This window comes from Haliaeetus albicilla, chromosome 9, assembly GCF_947461875.1.
Source record: "Haliaeetus albicilla chromosome 9, bHalAlb1.1, whole genome shotgun sequence".
Taxonomy (NCBI): domain Eukaryota; kingdom Metazoa; phylum Chordata; class Aves; order Accipitriformes; family Accipitridae; genus Haliaeetus; species Haliaeetus albicilla.
Genome location: NC_091491.1, coordinates 31,524,536 through 31,546,459, shown reverse-complemented (window position 1 = coordinate 31,546,459; position 21,924 = coordinate 31,524,536). Strand labels below are relative to the sequence as shown.

At 43.9% G+C, this 21,924-nt stretch overlaps 1 protein-coding gene across 10 annotated transcripts in view; it reads left to right on the top strand.

The window, feature by feature from the left end:
• LPP (LIM domain containing preferred translocation partner in lipoma) overlaps positions 1–21,924 on the top strand; it is a 353,044-nt gene that overhangs the window by 206,940 nt on the left and 124,180 nt on the right. For all 10 annotated transcript variants that reach the window (XM_069792426.1, XM_069792421.1, XM_069792425.1 and 7 more), the window contains one exon: positions 12,913–13,587. In XM_069792426.1, coding sequence (XP_069648527.1) covers positions 12,913–13,587 — 675 coding nt within the window. The remainder of the gene's footprint in view (positions 1–12,912; positions 13,588–21,924) is intronic.

Sequence of the window (21,924 nt, the reverse complement as noted above, 5' to 3'; positions counted from 1 at the left end):
ATGGGATCAGTTTAAAATAATTTGTATTTTCTCTTAAAAAAAAACTTACTTCAGTTTCTTCTTAGTTTTCCATCAGGCTGTTTAGCTTTTATCATGTTTTAAGCTTTTTCTTCAATCTTAGAAACTACTTTATTTTAATGAAGTCCAAAATCCTCAGTTAAATATTTCTCTGCAGTGGTAGTAGAATAAACAATTTATTTTCTTTTCCTTTTTTCCTTTTTTCCTTTTTTTTTCCTTTTATCCATTTCCATCTTTTCCTTTAATGAAGAAAATTGCTGGTAGGTTTTTCTTTTATTATTAAAAAAAGAATTACAGCTGAGGCAAAACCTTTCCTCCTTAGGATATATTCTCACTGATGAAAACTGTGGTGCTGTTGGAAGGTTAAAGAGAGTTTACCGGTTTCAGCCAAATATGTATAGACCACTGAAATCAATGGCATGATCTGCTGTGATTTTTGCTTGTTGTACTCGTTCATAAGGACAAACTGGACATGGAATATTTAGCCTGGAAATGTAGGGGTTTTTCTAACAAACTAGACAGTGATGTTTTCAAATGACCTTCTGGCAGAGTAGGGGTGAGGGTGCAAACACTTGAGCTGCTTTCAGCATGGTTTATCCCTTTATGAAGAGTATGATATGCTGCGTCTGCCCAGCAAAACCTTTCTTTTTGGGGTTCCAGTGTAGCTGATGCTGTGCGCTTAGTTAGAGGTAACGTAGCTGAAGTAGGATGCTGTGCTGCAAGCTGTAGTTGTCACAAGTAGCCTCGGACAGAAAGAATGAGTACCCATCATCTCACCTCCCGCTAAGGAGAGCGTGCAGGGCAGAGGGGGTGTCCTCTCCGTGTCCCACCTAGCTGAAGCCCTGAGCCCAACCCCAGATGCCACGTCTGCTCGCTTGCTTTGGTCAGAAGGATCGTTTTTGGCGTCTCCCTTGTCCCTGCTCTGGTTACAGTGTCTGCTCTCCTCATCCCCCACCTCTTACAGCTGCCCTTTCCCCCTCCCCAACCATAGTAGCTTGAACTATGGTCCTTTGGCCTTCAGCAGAAAATGATTCGTGCCATGTGAGAGGAGTATTGATTTTTACATCACATGGCCCATGAGGCTTTGGAAAACACATTTTTTCCCGTTAGTGTGGCTTATCTCTAGCTTTTAGGAAAAGGTGAGCTTTGGGCCCCACGAGATTTCCTGTTTGGGGTGAATGGGGTCTGCATTTAGATCTTTTCACTGGAAAGCCACACGCTGCAGCTGGACTTCTAAATTAAAGAGGGGAGGGAATTAACCTGGCTTAACCTAAGTTTTGACAATTCCGTTGAGAGGCCAGTGACTCATTTAGAGAATTCAGCGAGTCCACAAGGGCTAGAATGATACTTCTGAAAGCTTATAGAATGTCATTGCTTTGTGTTTTAACAATTGGGTCCTGCAGTGAATTCTTGTGGGTTGTTATGGAAAAGAGATTTATTGATGACTTGTCATGCCAGGACGCTTGCTCTGTGCATAATTTTTTTTCTTAATATACAAATACGTCATGAACCGCAAAAAAAAAAAAAAAAAAAGATGCATTGCAAGCTAGAAATGAAATATGATTTAATCCTGCCGTAAATTCACACCCAGACCTGAATTCTCCCGACTCCCCTCAAGTTCAGGTTTGGAGCTTAATTTGACCAGTGACAAACAAGAATGAAAGCCATGAAACTCCGTTTTGGATCCAAAATTCCTTGCAGTTTTTGGGCGTCCACTGCTGAGTTTTGGAGAGCGTTGAGCCCTTGTTAGACCATTGTTGAAGCCAAGCTGCTCAGAAGGACTAAATTAATACTCCCTAGTCCCAAAGTTTTTAGCATTTAGCACTCCTGCCCCGGGGCTAGAAAGTCACTGTTTCAAATTCTGAAGTTAAAAATGTCAAAATCAGTTAGGCTATAAATCCCAGTAGCCATCACTATGCATTTATACATCCACCGCAAGGAAAGAAGTGAGGAGAGAGGGAGGATATGTCTGTTTGTTTTGAATTAGCACGCTTGTTTTTAATTCCTAATGCAAAAGCATTTGTGGATGGGTGCACAGGTCAGGGTGCACAGCTGGCCTGAGAGCTGGACTGGTTGATGCTGCTGCCGTTATGTGCTGAGCTGGGTGCTTGGAGGTGCTGAGGTTTAGTCCAATGCAGGCTATATTTAGCCTCGATTATGAATTTCATTTGGTTTCGTTCAGGTTGCAGCAGTATGAATTGCCAAGATCTCGTTACATGTTGAGTTTGAAGCGAAGCTAGACGGTTATGACCTGGAGGAGGTTAGATCTGTAGGATTCGTTACAGTTTTCATAGAAACCTCCACTGTGTTCCCTGTGGGGAGAAAAACCCTACAGATTGAGAGGCAGTAGTAGGCCAAATCCTGATCGGCAACAGCCAGCGTATTTGGAGTAAATCTGCTGGAGTCAACAGACGTGCTTAAGCTGGCACCAGTGTCACTGAGATCAGCATCTGGCTTGATATAAGGCACTTCTTAAAAAATGTAACTCAGGCAGCAAGAAGTATTGAAGAATATCCTGATTCTCAGTGTGACTGTGATAACCTTAACCCAATCAGCAGCAATGGAGCGAATGTCCTGGGATGCTATTTTGGTCTAAGAACAGTGTAAGTGAGGAAAATTATAAATCATAACTTAATCAGGCTCATTAGGTCATTGTTGATGGAGTTTAGCAATCTCTTTTTTTTTTTTTTTTTTCCCCCGAAACTGCTCAGCTGAGAGGAGTGTGGCAGAGGAGAAAGCCTTAGTATGTGGGACTAAGCTGACATTTTTGGACTAAGTATGTAACCTATTCAGCAATATCAGTCGTTAAAAACACAGATCTTGGGTTTGGGTTAAGAATGAAGAGAAGATTTTTTTTGTTCTTTGGGGTTTTTTGTGTTTTTTTATATCAAAACTTACAATGGCTATTTGTGGTTTTGTTTCCTCAAGGCATATTTAGGAAAACTGGATTAATTTATAATGCCATTTGCAACAGAACCAAGCTTAGTGAGGCAATTGATTTGACATTGCTTTACACAGGCTTTTTAGACTGATACTGTTATGATTCTAATTTTTTATCAATGTGTCTTTTGAGTAAACACTTTATTAACCATACATTTAATATAATTTATATGTTCTCTATGAAGAGAGGAAAATAGTGAGGAAACAGTGATTATTCTGAGTTAAAACTTTAATTTAAAAATATTCTAACTTTCTGTATTGTTTTATACTTGAGTATTTCTGTGGTACGGATGGCATTTTTTCTTGTGCTATAAATTAATGCTCTCTTTTTCACTTTCCTGACTTGTTACAGTACTGCCCTGGTGTTTTGACTAGACATGTTGCAGTGGGTAAATTTTATGTATCTTGCTGTATGTATTTATATACCTATAGAATAATTTAAAAAGCCACAGCAGGTGAAAAAAACCTTTCCAATCAGATAGATTTCTCACCGTTGTACTTGGAGTCTGCGATATTGTGGAAAGACTAAGGTATTTCAGGCAGCGGTGATAACCCAGGCAGACGGATAAATAAGGGAACGTTCCACTCCACTTCCCAGAAGGATCCATCTGGGAAAACAGTTAAATTTGACCTGTTGTTGGAGCTCGTCAGCCTTTTGGAAAGGTGTACATTGGACCTAATAGGAAAATAGCCTCTCTGTCACATCTGCCTGTCTTTTATGGGTTTTTTGGTTGAGCTGGGTTTTTTTTGGTGAAGCTGTGTAGTTTTTCTTTGCTGCTAACCACTCAAGTTACTAACTTGAATCATTTTGTAGCCCACTAAAAATATTGGCGGATGACAGTGGGTTCTGGACCTCAAGTGAACCATAAGAAAGCAGATGTTGTATGAACACGGAATTGTTCGCTGATGCTTCTGCTCTTCTGTACTACTATTTGCGCAGGCTTTAAAATGTGGGGAAGAGAAGAATAAAACCACATGGTTTTCACAGGAAATAGAGACAATACTAACATTCGAAAATGTTTATGCCCTGTGGTAGGATAATTTTTTAAATCTGGTTTAATAGAGTTTTGGAATTTGAAAAGATAAATAGGTTATAAATGCAAGCAATGCGGCAAATAAATGGAATCGTGAACAAATAACAAGTAACACAAAGTAAACCAAGTAGTGTCTGAGTGCATATGTAATTCATATTATTTTATGTGTGCATATGCACACTCTTTTAATGTTCTCTAGAATTAATAAAGGAAGAAAGCTTGCATACTCCATAAACGCTCTGAAATTCCTTTGCAATTTAGTAGGAAATGAGAAGCTTTTATAGAATTTTTGGACTGTTCCTTAAATCCATTGTTCAACACACAATAGAAAAGGATAACTTTTCAATATAAGTTGTAGAAGGCTTCTCCAGAAGACTTCATAAATACGTGTATTTTGTCCTGTCAGTCACAGGTGCACATCCCTTCCCCTCACTCATCTTCCAATATACCTTTCTAATCCATTTTTTGTAATTATGATACACATCCATGGATAGCGGCATAATCTGTATAACCCTCTGACCTGCCCATATTTATCATACACATGAGCTTCTTTTCCATTACAAATAGCAAGTTATAAAAGGAAGAAAAAAAAAACGTTTTAAAGTCTGTGGATGGTGTAATTATGATACTTTAAGCTTAGTAATAGCAAAAGTCATAAAAATACTTTGCTTACCCAAAGTTCTTATTTATAGGGAGGTGGGGGCTTCCCCATTGTCAGGCAGCGCAACATTTTGCCTAAATTAAGCAAGGAGACTTGTTCAGCCCGTTAGAAGGGCCCCGTTTGCTGAATGGAAATGCTTTGGACATTCCTCCGTTACTAAGCCTTAAAGAAGGTGCTCCTTAAGAAGCTCAGTTTCACTGCTCCATGCACATAGTGACTTGTGTTCACATGGTACTGCTCTACCCTTTTTGTGGTCTTCAGTTTGGGGATTGTATTCAGTAGTTCTGCGTTTTGATATAACCAAAGGGCTGTGGTGCACAGCTCCTTACGTAATTTATTGCTGAGTTGATGTGCCACTGATTCAGCCAGTGCAGGGGCCTGCCATTGCATGTTCCTGAGGTCCAGATGGATGCAAATTTGTTGTGTTAGTGATGAGAGTGGAAAATCACAGAAATATTCCAAGATTAATTCAGAAAACATCTAACTTCTTGTGACTGGCATCTTCTGTAGCTTTTTGACAAAGATATTTCTCGTGCTGATAGCCAATGTTCTTGTAGATGAAGTTGCTACGGCATTTGAACTGGTCAAGTGGAATTGCTTAAATAGGAGAGTTTTAATTGTAACTAGCCCTTTCGATGAATTAAGCTAAAATTATGGCCCTTGACTGTCCACCAGAGCTAGAAGTATTTAGGTCAATTGTTTGCACATCTTTCAAAACTGGTCTCTCACGTAGTCCTTCTCATAAATACCAGATGATCAGTCATCAGAAAGGGAAAACCGAATAAAAAAGCTCATAGTAGTCATCGTAGTGATAGTATTGGGGTAAACAAATAAAAAAGTAAATATGAAACCGAGAAGGAAAAGCAAAATTCTTCCCTGTTGTGTTTTGGAGACCAAACTTCTCAGATGTGTTCAGGCTCTTTGGAATTAATGGGGTGTTGGAAAGTGGAAACCCAGATTGCCTAAAACACTTGACACCCGTACTGAAAGCTGAACCAAGGTGTGTGCCTATAACTGTGTAGGTCAGTTGTGAAAGGCTGTTTTCCATGATAAAATATTGGAGGTCAACTTGTTATCACCTTTTCTTTTGTGCACCCTATTCTCCCTTGTGTTTCAAGCTGGGCCATCACAAGGAGTACAAAAGAGGTTGTGAACAGAAACATTAACAACTATGTTGACTCCTTTTCCACCCGCAGTACCAGCTGAAAAACAGATCAAAGCTCAGAAGCAGTTGTGTTCTTGTAACACTTTATGGCATCTGTAAGGCATTCTCTTCATTTGAGAACCAGAGATGAACACTTTATTAGATTTCTCCTCTTCTTCTTTTGGTATAATGCCTAGGAGCAATCCATTCGAATATCTTGATAGCTTCTGGCGATCAAGCCAACAATCTGAATCCCATATAAACACATCTGGGAAGTATGAGTGTGGCTGCTGATCCATGCGCAGCCCATGCCTCTGTGACACTCGCCTGTCAGCTGTAAACTAGAAATGAGAGAATGATGAAACTGTAAAGAAAAGCTTCACCTGATCATAAACGTGTTTTGGCTGAGGGTTTTAAGGTTTTGGACCAGAGTTCAAAATTTTGGACCGGATTCTAAGGGCATTTTGACACCTAAAGAAATCTGTGTTAGCAACTGAGCTGTGTCCACCACATAGCAGCAGTGCAGAGGGGACTGACGTGTCCTCAGTGTGCTTGGCCTACTATCTGGACATTATAAAGAAGGCCAGAAAATCCTGTATATTGAAAATGCATCAGGTATGCTGAATGGGGCAGTGCATCTGCCCAGGATCTCTGGACATTCAGCAACCCAGCTGGAGCTCTACCAGGACTCCAGGCATCCGCAAGTCCCAGATGAAAGGCCAGATTACTCTTTTTCACCCAGATGTTATTTCAGACAGAAAAAGAGGATATGTTCAGGGGAACCTGGCCATACATTATCACTAGCAAGGCAGCTTGTTCAAATACAGAATTTGAAGTCAGCAGGAGTTTGATGTGTCTGCACATCAGGAAACCCTGTAAAATGCCCGTTCACATTTTCAGGTACCTAAAGGCCCAGGTTTCAAAGCAGAATATTTGATTTTTCTCTGGGGTTATCCTTCCCAAATTGAGGGGGAGCTGGGATCTGCTACCTTAGGCAGGAGGGAGGCTCAGCCCAGCTGCTGCTCTTGGCAAGGCAGCAGCTCCAGGTCCAGCGGGAGCCACTCTTCAGCACGGAGGTGGAAAAGGAGGTAGGAAAGGGCGGCCCACCCACGTCGCCCCCCTTCGTATGCTGGAAATGCCTTTGCAGACCAGCTTCTCGGTCTTGCATTGGCTGCATGGCGTGGCAGGGTCCTGCCTGATCGGCTGAGCTGCTGGCACTCAGAAATCCGCTTGGTGAGCAGCAGTAGCTGAGCTTGAGTGGCAGTGCACTTAATGCAGGGAAAAGGTATCTGTGCTTCTTACAGTCACGTCAAAATTACCTGCTTATTGTGGAATTTGTCTCCACTAACTTGTGCTGTCTAAATATTCAGTGACTTGTCTTGGCTGTTTTTATGCTTCTTTTACAGTCAGTGGAGTGAAGTAGATTCCCCCAGTGGATGATTCATCTCCCCTGTTTTAGGCTTCAATATTAGAATGGTATAAATGACCCCGTGGAGATGCATTTTGCAGAGAGAGCTTTAAGCACCTCCAGCTAGCCGAGGTGAATGCCAATCCGCAGCGTCAGGAGAAGCCAAGTTAATTTTCCACCCTTTGCCGCCTTTCTCACCCAGGCCTCCAACCGCCACCACCACTGAGGGTTATTAAAAGATTTCAGCTGGCACATGCCTGAGCTGGCCCCATGTTTCAGTCCAGCTTGTGCTGGTGGACCATGCAGAAGAGTGGCTGAGTTAGGCAGAGAGATGCTGCACCGGCGCGGTGAGCTGGCAGCCCCCTGGGAACGCTGCATCCTGGGTTCAGCCCGCCGGAGGTTGCCAGGTTTCTGTCTTTCGAGGAAGAAGGGTTGTTTCATTCCTATCCTGGAGTAAATAGTGACCGAAATGCTTGAAAAAGGCAGCCCCAGCTAGAGCTGTGGTTCTCAACCTGTGCTCTGCGAACACTGGGGGTCTGTGGATCAGTCCTAAGGTAACCAAGAAGAATTCAGTGAAAGGTAACTTAAAAAAACATGTTTATTGTCAGTAGATTAACTCTCTCCGTAAAGGAGCTTGTGTCTCCTGGAAAACATTTGGGGCTGCCAAGCATAAAGGTTGAAAACCACTGAGCTGGAGTAATGTATCTTTATATGTGATAATTTGACAGCTAAAGGGCTAAAGCTATTCAACTGTACCTTTATGAAAAATGCCTGGAGAATTGAATAGAATGTGATAAACTTCGTGTTGGCATTTTTGATCCAGTCTGTGAAACTGAATAACTGAAGGGATTCTATAGAAAATACACTACAAATGCACAAAATAAAAGGAGAATGAAGTCCTTTTCATAAGGGTTCCAGCTGATCATATAGAATCATGCTCCTGCTGTAGACTATAGTTATGCTGTACTCTTTTTAAAATGTAACCCTGGCAAATGGTATAGAATGATAGGCTGATTTCTGTAGAACGGGTTTCATCCCTAGTACCTATGTGGTGACTTTTTAGTTGTAGGTGTACACTGCATTTAATTTCAAGATCTATGTAAATAATTTCTACAGAATGAAGAATCACACAGATACTCAGGATTTCAGGTTTCCCCACCAGGGTAGCTCTGAATCCAGATATGCAGCTTTGACAGTCAGACCCCTAGGACAGCACAGGTTTATCACAACACTATAGACTTCTCACATGATGGTTGGTACAAGAAACTCCTGCAAATGTTTATAAACTTTCACTGCATTTGAGAACATGGGGCAGGAGTTACCAAGCAAAATGATTCCACTTATGGTTACACATGGTAACTTTTTTTAGGAGAAGTGTTTTGGGGGTTTTTTCCTCCCACATTGATTGAGTTTTACTTAATTTTGTCAGTATTAGTTCACCTTTATTTGAACTGCTGGATAATTCATTTGTAGAAGAGGCAGTACATTTAGGTACTTCCATCTGTGTTTAAACAAAGCTCTTGTGCTTTCCCCATTAAAAAAAAAGATTTTGTATTATAATGCTTGTGGTAGATGAGGTTCTGAATTTAACTCCTTCCTACTCTAGTTTCTCTTAACAACTCTGCGTTATCAGCACCTGGGGTTTCTAGTTTACTCTCTCTTTGCAAATATGAATTTGCAGGAAGGGGTTGATGGTAAGTAGCATGGTTCTAATTTGCACTTGCAAAGTGTGTCAGACAGTTTCATCTAGTGCATGGTGAGCAGAGGAAAGCCTGTCTTCCTCTGAAAACAGCCCTTATAGGATGTCAGAGAGCGTGCTTGGCTGTGATAGTCACTTGCAAATGCAATATGGTTTTGAAATGAGCTGTCCAGGAGCTGCTGGAGGAAGGGATGCCTGCACTCCTATGAACCCACTCTTTGTCTTTCTCCTTTTTCTTTCACCTATTTCCACTTGTTTTAATGCTTCTGGGCTGTCACTTCGATGTACTTTTGGACGAGTCTACTTTGTTGCACTGGTAGAAGTTCTCTGGACTCATTTGGATGAAAGATTTGTGATAGTCATCTGTTTTGCTAGGACTGTACCCAGTTACATAGATAGCCCTTTCCAGCTTTCTGTTCATTATTCCCTCTCCATCTACCTGGCATGTTTATAGCCTCATCCATTCCTCCTATCTTCCTAGTGCCTTCCAGACACCTGTTGAAATCACTCTTCCCCGTGGTATCTGAGTACCCTTTCCTCATCCTTCTGCACATCCCTGTCCTCAGAGCAGGAATCTTGTCCATAGTTCATGTGCATTTATAAAGTCTTTTCTTAATCCATTAATAATCTAGAGGTTTAAGCCTGGGGTGATATTTGAGTGCATACAGAAGGCTGGACTGTGGCTACCCTTCTCTCTCCCAGGCAAAAGGGCAGAGGATTTATGGTGATACCTCACCTGTGCCCTTGCTCAGGAGCTACAGCCAATGTGCGTCCCCATAAATCATCAGTGTTCCAGTAGTGTTAAATTCCCTCTACCTGTCCCATTTCTCTACTACACCACAGTAACTACCCTTATACCCTCTTCCTTCCCCTAAAGCCCAGCTTTCATCACACACTTGCCCAGCACCCTCAGAGGAATTCAGAATGAGTCACGCAGGACGCCTCTGGGGACTCCTACTGATGCAAACTTCCTCCTCCTCAAGGCAGCCTGTGGTTTGAATGCCACAATGCAGCCGGTACTTGTTAGCTCGAGCCTTTGCTGTGAAGTTCATGGCAAAGCTTGGTCTCTGGCCCGGGCACCCCCAACCTGCCACCTTCCTTCACAGGGCTCTGGTGCAGGAGGGAAGACTCTCAGGTCATCCTCTTTGTAGTGTCAAACATAGGAGCTGCTCAGAGCCTTTCAGAGTGGCAGTCAATAGGCAGTGAGGGGTTTTTTGGGAGAAAGGGGTTATCATTCATTCTTAAGGTGTATTCCAGTCCAGGCAGGAGACTGGCATCAACAAATTAAGTGTTATATGGATGTTTATATGTAAGATTAAAGCCCCCTGGTTCTTGGGATGGAATAGACTTCCATCGCAAGAGCTTTACTTGCGGTCTGTCATCACGGGCTTCCAGAGTCTGCATTCAGAAACATAAGATGTGATGAATAGGGCTCATTTATGTTGTTTTGCTTTGGGATTTCCCCCTCCCCCTGATAGGCCATTGTCTTTAAAACATTATCTACCTTCTCTCTCTTCACTGGGAAAAGAAAAATGCTTTTCTGGTGGTAATTACACAGTGCCGCGTTGTGGACCTTTCATCCCATTACAGTAAGTGGACAAACTACTGTCATTTACAAGACTGAAATAGGTGAGGAAATGGGAAAGTTTCTAGCACTCCCAGGTATAAACACCAAGCTGACATGGGAGAATAATTCCGACAGAAAGCAAATTTTCTTGCTAGCAATGAGTGCTGGTGCAGTTGTGCTCTGATGCAGGGATGGAGGAATGCCTGCTCCTTGTCAGGTGTTTCAGAAATAGAAGAATCAGGCAAAATTAATGGAGGGCTACAGACCCTTAACCTGTCTCTGCCCTTGCAGTTCAACTGAGACACGCTTCAGCTCTTCCTTGCTTTCAGTTTCAAAATCTCTTCGGTCTGTCTATGTACTGCCTTGTCACGGATCTGTTGGCCAGGTCAGGGTTTGAATACATTGAGAAGTTTTTTCTCCAGCAGAAGTTTGCTGCCTTATTATTATTATTCCCCACCTCTGCATACACATCTTTTACATCTCTCAAAACAGATTCGTGCTCTTGTTTGCCTGTTTTTTCGCTCATTTAGAGTGATTCCTCATGGGAGGTTTACTCTCATGGGAGATTTGCCCTGAAGGTGTGATTGCAGGAGTAAGGTCTTTACCGATGCATCAGCAAAAATGTATTTGCACGTCACCAGGGAAGAGCTACCAGTTGGGTAGTAGAGCTTCCTTATTCCTTTGGTAGACTTGGTTGTGGGCTGCGGACTAGAAGTTGGGCGGCTTGCACTTATCTCCCTTTTCTTCGTATGTGGTGGTTGCCAACTATTGGGCGGGGGGAATGCCGGTCTGCCTTTCTCCCACGTTCTGTGGAAGGTGAGTTTGGTAGCCTTGGAGGCCCAGAGAAATGCGTGGTTGAAGTTCCTCTCCGGCCACTGGCCTGTGTTGGTTTGGCAGCAATTTATTGCCGCCACCTGCTGACCAGGCAGAGGATTTCTCTGGCCCGGGTAGAACTTGTGTGGGGGGTGTCCCAATAAGTCCCCACCGCTCTCTCCCCTGTCCAGCGGTCCCGGCGAGAGGGTGATGGGGCAGCAGGTAGAGGTCAGGGTGCCTGCATAAAGCAGGAACACCTGGGGACAAATACAAGATTGGTCATTTAGGGAAAGGCGGCACGTGCCTGCCTTAGCGTGAACACAACCACTGGTGAGGGCTGAGCTGGTCTGGCTTGGGGCTGCTGTGAACTTGTAGATTATCAAGCAGATCACAGGTGAGATCAAGCCCGGTGCAGGAAGTTCAGATGAGGTATAACCTCATATAACTATGGTGTTAAGTGCAACAGCAAAGTAATACTGTGAAACTGCATGTCTTCACTTTAATGCATCTCTGTATAGGAAGGCATGAAATTCAGGTACTCTTTCAGAATAATAGAGAGGCAAGAAATTTTACGTATTCCTAAACTCCGGGAATTCAAGTTTGCTCTTCTTTGATTTATTGAAAAGACTTAAGGGTGATCTTCAGTGTTCTTCAGAAACTATTTCACGTCGTTCGCTCTTTAACAAAGACGTGCTTTCACACTGGTGGTTTTGGACGTGGGATTTAAATAAGAGGTAAGCCAGACAAACAAGTACATTAGACAGAAGGATGTACGATGCCTATTAGGACAGTGTCACTGCACTAAATCTTCATTTGGTGGCCAAATTGCAGGAAGCTGCGGCACTTGCTGTGAACCTCTTCCCTGGCTGCCCGAGCGCTGCTGTGCGTGGGGCACCGGTGCAGGGTTACATGGCTGCTGTGGTGGGAGCTGACTTCTGAAGCTCTGGGGAGTCCTGGCCCGCTTTCTCCCCTTTAATGAGCCAGGTATAAGATTTGCCTTCTGTGGGGTCACTCCAGGCTTTCAACCAGCAGTGTTTAGGAGCAGAGCCAGGGACAGGGACACCTCCATATTTTGCTTTGATCTAAGTTAATTCTTACAGCTTGGGAGCTGCTTTTAGGCCATCCCATTCTGCTGCCTCCTGCGTTGTTAAAGGAGCTCCTGTATCAAGGGCAGTACCCTGCAAGTGCTCTAGGGACCCGAGGAATTTCATGTCTCCGTAGAGACTGTAATCTCATTTTCTCTCTTTTTCAAAACACTCGTTTTCACAGGAATGCATGGGTTTTCCCCCTAGTTATTCTCCGGCGAGTCTCCCTTTTTCTTGTGTTTATCACTTTTTAGTTTGTTTGTTGGGAGGCAGAGGAGAAAACCCCGAGGAGAGACGAAACACTGTGCACGGCAGCTCTGCTCGGCTGCTGCGGCGCCATCCCTGTTCTGTCAGAGCAGGGAAAAGTTGCTGTTGCCATTTTCGAACGTGTGGTCCCAGGTACATTCCTGCTTCTCTAAGCAGTTGGAGTTGCTGCGCAGATGCTGCTGTAAAACCCCATTTCCACTTAACCCCTCGCTGCTCGACCTGATGCCCGAGCGGCCCCTCCTGCTGACGCTGTGGCTCTCTCTCCTTGCTCCCTAGGGCTCCGGCACCTCCAGCAGCTCCGCCGCCACCACCCCGTCCGTCTCCACCCCTGTCACCGGCCACAAGCGGATGATCATCCCCAACCAGCCTCCCCTCACCGCCACCAAGAAGTCCACCGCCAAGGGCCCGGGGCAGCCGGCGCCCATCCCGGTCACTCCCGTCGGCACCCTGAAGCCGCAGCCGGTGCCGGCCTCCTACGCCACAGCCTCCACCCCCAGCCGCCCGGCCTTCAACGTCCAGGTGAGGACGGCGCAGCCCAGCCCGCACTACCAGCCGCCCGGCCCGCAGCCCGCACACTACGGCAGCCTCGGGCCCGGCCAGCCCTACGCTCCCCTGCCGGCTCGCCCGCCCGGCGCCCCGCAGTACGGCCCTTCGCAGCCCCACGGGCCCGACTACGGCTACGCCCCGCCGGCTGCCCGGCCCTCGGAGCCCGCCTACGGCTATGCACCTCCGCAGGGCCGCTACCAGGACCCCTACTATGGGGGGTACGGGGGGAGGAACGGCTCCGAAGCACCCTACGTGCCACAGAGCTCCTGGAAGGCTGAGCCAGCGTATCCCGCTAGTAACACCGTGGGCCAGGCTCCTTCTGGGCTCTACCAGCCGCCCGGCACGAAGAAGACCTACATCACCGACCCGGTGCTGGCTCCGCAGCCGCCCGCGCTGCAGCAAAAGGTAGGGGACGCGGACGCTCTCCGGCCTCCCCGGGGGAGCGGAGAGCCACACGGCTGAAAGTGCCCTGGGACCCTCCCTGAAGGGCAGCGGGGGTGTTAAATGGTGTCTGGGGGGGCTTGGGGCAGGTCTCCCTCCCTATGGCTTCTTAAAAGCTGGAAGTAGGAACTCTCATCTGCTTTGAAAAGAGGCTTTTCTGGGGGCTTGGAAATGCCGTCGGCCTCAAAGGGCAAGATGGCGTCACGTGTGGAGGCACGATGTCAGCCTGTGGGGAGGAGGGAGGTTTCATCCCTCTGACGTGCCGTTACTCAAGGAGCTCGCTGGCGGTACCTCTGTACGGCATTGCTGCGCTTGGGTCTTCCCTTCTGGGCCCTCCCAAGATAAAATGAGAGGTTGGGTGTGAGCTTCTGCTCCGTGTGCTGGTGGACACCTCTGGTTCACCAGACAAATCCCTTCCTCTTCTCAGGCGGACAGGAGGTACACAAGAGGCTGGTTTTGATTGTGGTTCAGAGCGATTGCAGAGGTTGACCTCTGGTGTGTTGCTTTTCAAAATCACTTATCACTGAAACCACAGGGAAATGAGTTCCCACAGAGCTCAGCTCTGATTTTCCTCTCAGGTGATGATACGCTGGGTGGCCTCCATCCACTTGCACCGGTGCCTGGACCTCATAAAGTGAAGCCAATTTGAAACAGAAAGTTAAGCTGGTCCGCCTGGTTTCTCTGCCCAAACTTTGACCCTGGCTGGCTTTTGTCGATTCTGCTGGTGGTCGTCTCTAACGTGGCTCTGGGGGGACATAGGCGCTTTAGCTTTGTGGGGTCCTCGTAGTGTATGACGAGCTTAGTCTCCGCCAAAGGGTGAGGATGGCCAAGCCCAGCAGGAAGGCAGTGAAGCCGTCGCTGCCCGGGCCCACCCTGGCTCATCTCAGCATATCCCCGCTCTTCAGCTTGTGGGTGCTCACAGGGAAAGAGGAGAAAGCTTCTGACACATAACAGAACACGTTTTGGCATTTCCATCACTAGCATCACACAGACTGTTTTCCCTGAATTCCAGATTTCCTGACAGTGGGAACTTTTGAAGGCAAAGATGTTTCTCCAGGCAGTTTAGAGAGGGCAATAAATTACAGAAGTCCTGAAATATTATCTACTAGCAGCTAAGAAACTGCTTTTTCTCTTTTCTTCCCCTTCCTTACCAAGAAGCTAGGAGTGGGGAGAGAAGTAATAAACTCTCAGCATTGCAGGTACTTGGTATAGAGCTTAGATTGGAAAGTAGTGAAAGACACAAAATTTGCACTTAGCCTTAACTGGTGTAAATCATTATGGTTCCAGTGGAGTCACTGAGGAAATACTGAGGTACAGCAGATCCATATTTAGACTTCTATAGATACAAGTAGGCTTACATATATAAAAAATTTAAAAACTTTAGTTCAGTCAGCATCTCTATGGAAACACAAATCATCTCGAACCACAAACAGCACAAGCCTGTTAGGCTCATTTGCATTACAAAGCTAGAGGGGCAATTTAATTTAGCTCAAGTTTGGGGTTTCATGTATGCATATATATATAAAAATACATACATGTTTGTGTGCGTGCACGTGGCATTTGCAAATACACATGCAGAAATACCTCATATGTATCTCTATTAAAAGAATTCCAGTTCTTCTGCAAAACAGACTATTATCTGCTTGGTGATAAATCCCTCCAGAACTTTCATTCCCTTCCAGCCTGCTAAATATTTGCGTTATTACCTATTTCACTTTTGAACTTACAACTCTTCTTTAACATATTGGTGGCAAACTCGGCTTGATTGCTGCTTTGTGACATATATAGTTTAATTGGTGAAGAATTGAAGGTGATCTTACAGTCTAACAGGAAATGCTCAGTAATAAAACACTGTGTGTTTTGCCAATGAAGCAGTGCTGTCCAGTTTTACCGCATGCTGTTCTCTTCCTTTGCAGACTAACTCATTCATAAAATCAACTTTTGGAATGATTTTATTTAAAGGGAAAAAAGGGAAGGCTATGTTAGAGCCAGATATCTGATAGGGAGAATTGTCACTGTAATTTGACTTGTTGGCTACAATGTGAATTTTAATGTATTTTCCTACACACAAGTGGCTTCTGCATTTTGTTGTGTTTTGCCTTTTCAAGGTTGGTTTGAGGCCTTTCAGTTAAGGAAATTGATTTGAGAAGCCACGGTATGAAGCAGGCATTAATACATGTCACGTAAAATGCAAGAAGACCTTTAGGAATTTTTCTGCTTGCAAAGGAGTGATCTTAAAATATAAAACAATTTCTAAATGTATTCAAAAAAGTGCATTCTTAGTTTTGAACGCATTTTGTGTGCAAAATATTAAGGATGTTATAACAAATCCATCTCACATTAGAAGTTCATGGTCCTTAATTCTAATACATACCATGATCCATCACTGTAAGAGGTAAAATTTTTCATTAAATTTGTTCAGGGTTTTTAAAGGAAAAAAAAAAAAAGGATGTTTATATTTTGCATTCTGGCTAGGAAGAAGTTCATGGTACTGTGGCTCTGTGTTTTTTGCTGTGTATTAATCCTGTTGAAGTCGCTGCTGATCCAAAATAAATCTGGATTGGTATGGGAACAGCAAATAATCTGTACTCGTTTTTAAAGCCCACTGAGAACAATGAGTTTTACTCACACACAACGCTGCATTGCATTCTGTCTTTGGGCCAGTTATGGAAGTGAGAGTCATGCTTGTGAAACCTCCGTGCATTTTAGTCTTTTGTAGCACCCCGTCTAGCATTAATGCCCAAGTCCTAGTTAGGAAATGAACTGGTGGAGTGCGTGTCCTCATTTAAACCTTCATGTGCTTCAAGGGCATTCCTGGCCAAAAACCTCAGGAGCTTTCTCCTCTGGGTGGTAGGTGGTGGGCATTTCTGTAGGAGCAGCAGCAGAGTTGTCATGAGACCATCACAGAAACTTGTGACACGACCAGTCACTCTCGTGCTTTTTGCCAGCGGTGCTGTGCCCACTCAGACCAAGTCAAAATCTGAAGCCTCTCCCTTAACTTCTCCCCTCCCAAAGGCCAGAGAGCACAAGACCAGGGTGACTGATGAAATATGCTGATTTCTGGCACCAAGATATCCATAGTAGAAAACAAAAATGGCAAAGCCGGTTTCTGACGTGGAGAATTGCTGCAAGTTTGCCCTGTGGCCAAAACAGAGTTGACGAAACTCCCACCACTGACCAGCCCAGCTGTCATCAAATGTTTCTGTGCTGGACTGGTTAAGACACCAAATACCCTTGTCAAGCTCTCATACCTCCAAATAGGCCTAGGTCCTTTCACTGTTCTTGGTCACGTTTGAGTGGTTTTGAGACACTATCGTGCGTCTCCCAGGTGGCTTTGTGGACCTTTCATGTGGATCCTGGTGTATTTGAGGGGTGGCCACTGTAGAGACCTGGGAGGACTGTTGTTCCTAGATCTCAGATCCCTTGTATTCTCCTTCCTCTTTCTGAATCTAGCCTTACGCCTCGGGAACCACCTTCCTTTGTAAAGGGACCTGCACATTTTCAGCATCCAGACTGAGTGCCACTGAAATCACTTGAGACAGCTTGTGGGTTTGGTCCAGAATGGCGGAGATCTTAACATTGATCTCTTGAGAGTGATCTGCCGATTTGGGGAGGACAAAAGTGTCTTGTAGCTCTGATTTAGTACAGCATCCAAATCCATGCTCCTTTGAGGCAGATTTGCTAGAAGGAGTAAGGGAGCAATGTCCCTTTGGAAGCTGTGTCTGTTCTCACTAACATGGCACAAGTGTACGAGTTCCCTAACCCAGTTAGCCCACACCAGCCATGAGTCACGTTGTCCCCATGTACGTATATACAGGCATCGCTGCATATGGAACATGACCTCCTCTTCAGGCAGCCCTTCAGTGTTGTGCACCATTCTAGGTGAGCACCGAAATGAAGTGGGGAGACAGCTGGAAATCAGGAGGTAAAATTAACGAGGCAGCTTATGCTTCTGGCATGGTTTAGGTGGTGGTGGCTGCTCATGATTACCAGGCCTCAACCACTGCATCGTTTCCGCACTGCTGGAGGTTGTGTTTCTTTGCTGCCTGCTGCAACCAGCATTGACACGGTCTCATGAAACTTGCAGTGCCCAAAAGGGGACTGATGGCTCGCTGTTTTCTCATTTTACACAGCTTTTGTCAGTTTTTCCACTGATTTAATACCTGTGATGGAGATATTCGCCTGGAAGTTTCATCTTTGCCTTAGAAACATCTGCTCACCAGTGTCCTTTGCTATGACTGATGCACTTCTCTTGTACTGGTTTAATAATTTTTACAGTCTGCCATCACTCACATAAAGTAGATACCTCCGGCACTTGCGTTTGAACTGAGACTAATGCTCTTGCTCTTTGCTGTTAATCTAGTGACTAGGAATTTTTTGTTCTCTGCAGATGAATAAATACAATCTGCCAGATCCCGTCCTGCTGTCACAGGGATATATTCTTTCTTAGGGTTGCTTTTTGCTTGTGAAGAAAGGCAGGCAGCTTGCTGTACGCAGCCTGCCTCCCCCCAAGTGTCTTATCCCCCAAAATCTCATATCTCCACCCAAGTGTCCTCTTCCCAAAAGTCACAGATCAAAATTTTCTGCTGGATGGGATTCAGAGACAGTGTAAAATGATTGTTGAAGTTGGTTTTCTGTCAGTGTGGGACAGTGGCTTCCCATAGTTTTAAAATGCTAAAATAAAGCAAAACCAAGTAAAATGATAAAGGCTTATTTAAAATATTCTACTTTGGCATTTAATGAATAAAAAAGACAGAAAGCTGATGTAAAATGAAATAAAAGGTGAAATTCCAAAATTGAGAGTTGAATTTGTGATTTCAATGTGACATTTCAAAATTTCCAGATGAATATGTAGTTCCTTTCTACCATGAGAATAGCAACAAATGTCAAAATGTTGACATTCTTCACAAAACAGTAATTCTGAGTTCTAACCAGCACTAGCTGTATATCAGCTGCTGACTCTGTGATTGCTTCTGGGTGGATTAAATTAAATGCTGTTGCTTCTGTTAAAATGAGGAGGAGGGAAAGAAGGCAGTGGTGTCTAACAATGAGATGAGAAGCTCAGAGTTAGGACTTGGTGGTACGCTGTGGCATTGAGAATGATGTTTTCCTCTTCAAGGTATTATAAATTTCTGCATCAAAATCTTTGTGAATTTCTTCAGGATTTTCATGTGAAAAGGTGCTGGCAAGAGGTGCAAAGAGGTGTTTTCATAACGGCATGCTTATCCCGACTGCAGGAATCTGACACAGTCTGGTTTATTCCCTAAACTTTTGACAAAGCCCAATTCTTGGCTTGAAATGTGTTTAACATTTTCATTTCAGAACTTTACTGTTTGTTCATTGTATTATATTTTTATTATTTAAGCACGTCATATACTAGCAGGAACCAGCTGATGACAGAGCAATTAATCAGATTTGTCTCTTAGGAATAATATATTTGAGTTGCTTTCCTGAAATAGAGAAACAAGTTGCCAGACAATTACACGAGTAAGTTAGGTCAGCATATACTGACTTAGGTCAGCATATACTGAGAAACCAACTTAAATTTACAGCTTCAGGATGCAGCTTTTGCAGCTTTAGCCTTTAGTCAGCCACAATGGGCTAGTAATATAAGAGGAATAATGGAGAAAGAGGCTTTTGGCATAATACCTGGATGTTCTTTCTTGCTCCTTCTTAAAATAAGCTGAGGACAATGCCTCCATACATGATAAGGCGTGGGGCAACCTTGAAGTTAATTAAGGGTCCTGTTCCTGTGCCATTTAACTCCTGATAACCAAGTGTCTGCCTCAGTAGGTACTTCCAGATCATGTTACAATCTAACAAATAAGGATGTTGTATCTGAGGCCATAAAATGTAGTGAGTGTATATTTACCTGTAGGTTGAAAGGTATATTTACATCTGATGGGGAGGCTGTCTGGTTTTTGAGCAGTGATGCTTGCCTGAACCCTGGGGCCAGCTGAGCTCAGGTCTCTAATGGGCAGCCTGGTCTGGAGCGTGGTGAGGCAAGGACAGTTAGCCTTCCTACTGGTTTACAGCTTTCAGTTTAAAAAGCAGCACCCATAAAAGTGAGTGCCACTTAATTAATTCACAGGCATACTCTGGCTGTTATGTGTGATGGTGCTGCTGATTACTGGAGGAGCTGTTTCCTTCCATTTTAAAATACACTTGAGTCCAACCACATGGTAATTCTTCCGAAGCCAACACACCAGAGCACATGGTGAAGCTGTTCTATCAAATAACCTCTGTGTCATTGTCAAGTTTATTGTAATGAAGCTAGGACATGAATGGGTAGGGAAACTTGCCCAAGCTTAGGCACCATTCAACTAGGAGAGCTGGGGAGAACGAGGCGACGTGGAGCATCTTGGTGTGATTGGATGGCTCTTCTGTTTGAGGTGAGAAGGGGAAGGACTCTGGCTGCCCTGCTGGTGCGAAACTCTTTGGGCTTATGACCCAATGGTAATGCCAGTGTTAAGACAAGGAACTGCTCATGTCATTGTGATGCTTTGGGTGATGTGATATTTTGGTCATGTTATTTGGCATGGATCATCCTACGTTTGGGTGATTTTCCCACTGACCTCTATGAAGCATATTTATGGTCTTAATCCCATTCTTAATGGCATGTGTGGTTCGTTACTAAAGTGCCACTTTGTGTAGGGAGCTGTGCACAATTTAAAAGATGATTCATTTCTCCATTGACAGGCATGCTTGTCCACAACTAGACTCTTGAGCCTAGTACTTCTGTAAGCAGGCAAGTTAGAAAATGGTCGTGGTCCATAGTGAGCAGTGCAAGCCATGTAGGATCCCACCTAAAATAAGATATACAGTTATAAAGAGTAGAAAGTAGTCTGTAATGGTTGCTGATAACAATATTTTCTCCTCCAAGAGTAATGGTAAGAAATAGTTGGTAATATATGGTTACATTTACTGATCATAAATGTTCTGGTACTAAACTATCTTAGACCCCCACATAATGGGCTTCCTGTTAAGATTTATCTCTGAATAACTATAAAGAAACACAATATAGTAAATTAAATAGCAGCCTTTGGGAAAAAAAAAAGTTAAGAAAAAGAGGTCTCCTATCACAAGCTGAAAGAACTCCTGCAAGACAAACAGAATCTGCAATTATACTGACAGTTTTGTTCTTAAATGAAAATAATAGTGAATTATAAAGCTGTAAAATTGTTTTCACAACAATATTTTGTTTTTATAACTCATACTATTTCACTTAGTAGCTGCCTGGCTCCAGAGCAAGTTACATAACATGATATTATGAATCTAGTGCCTCAACTTTTTGTCTAGGGAATTAATTTAAGGGCTCTAAACTTTCCAATCACATTTTCTTCTTTGTTCCAGACGCAGTGTATTCTCTCTGCTTGAAAAAATATCAGGTGAACTGTCTTGCTTGTAGCAGAGTAGTATTTATATGCCTCTTTATCCACACTAATAGGGCAGTGACTTAGTTTTATATGGATCCTCAAAATAGCCCAGATTGAAATGTGCTGCCTAAAGTCAGCTACATAAAACAAATTAGAAGAGCGGAGCTGCTGTGTGTTAGCTGATCAATCTAGAATTAGCAAGGATTTTCCACAGTGTGGTTTAGCACCAGCACAGACAGATGAATTATTATTACTGGCAGTATCACTCATTCCCCCCAATTAAATCTTTTTCTAAACAAACAAACAAAATTTCCTCAAATTAATTGGCAGTAACTTAAACTGATGTATTAGGATTACTTCGGCCGTCAGTAAAATGGAACCACACCTGAGCTATAAAACAGCAGATTAGCTATAATAATTTTCATCCCATTATTGCCTAGTTAGACTGTATTTTACCAACACCTGAAGGATATTTTTTTCAGGGGTTTCCTCCAGCTTTGTGAGAGCTAGTCACTCATTAAATGAATCACCTTCTTTTCTGTTGTTGCTGTGAGAGAGCTCGAAGTGAAAACTCATGGCTTTGTCAGGGAAAAAAAATTATGTAAGTGGCCAAGGAAGCTCCTGATGTGTATATGCCACTGATGGATTCCTTCTAGGCTGTCGCCAGGAAGCCCTGTGGGGTTTATTTTTCAGTCTAAGTCAGATGACAGAAGAAATGTCCATGAAGAAGTGCCCTGCAACATTTGTACTCTTGTAAAACTCAGTTTCGTGCGTCTCTTGCAGACTTGAAGTCCCAAGTGACTATCGTGTTCCCCTGGTCTGATGATCAGCATCAGAGAGGTGCCCCGCACCTCCTTCTCTGGCTTGTGTTAGAAGGCAGCTCTTCTGTTTCCTTTGCCGCATCAAAGTCCTTTCTCCCTCCTCT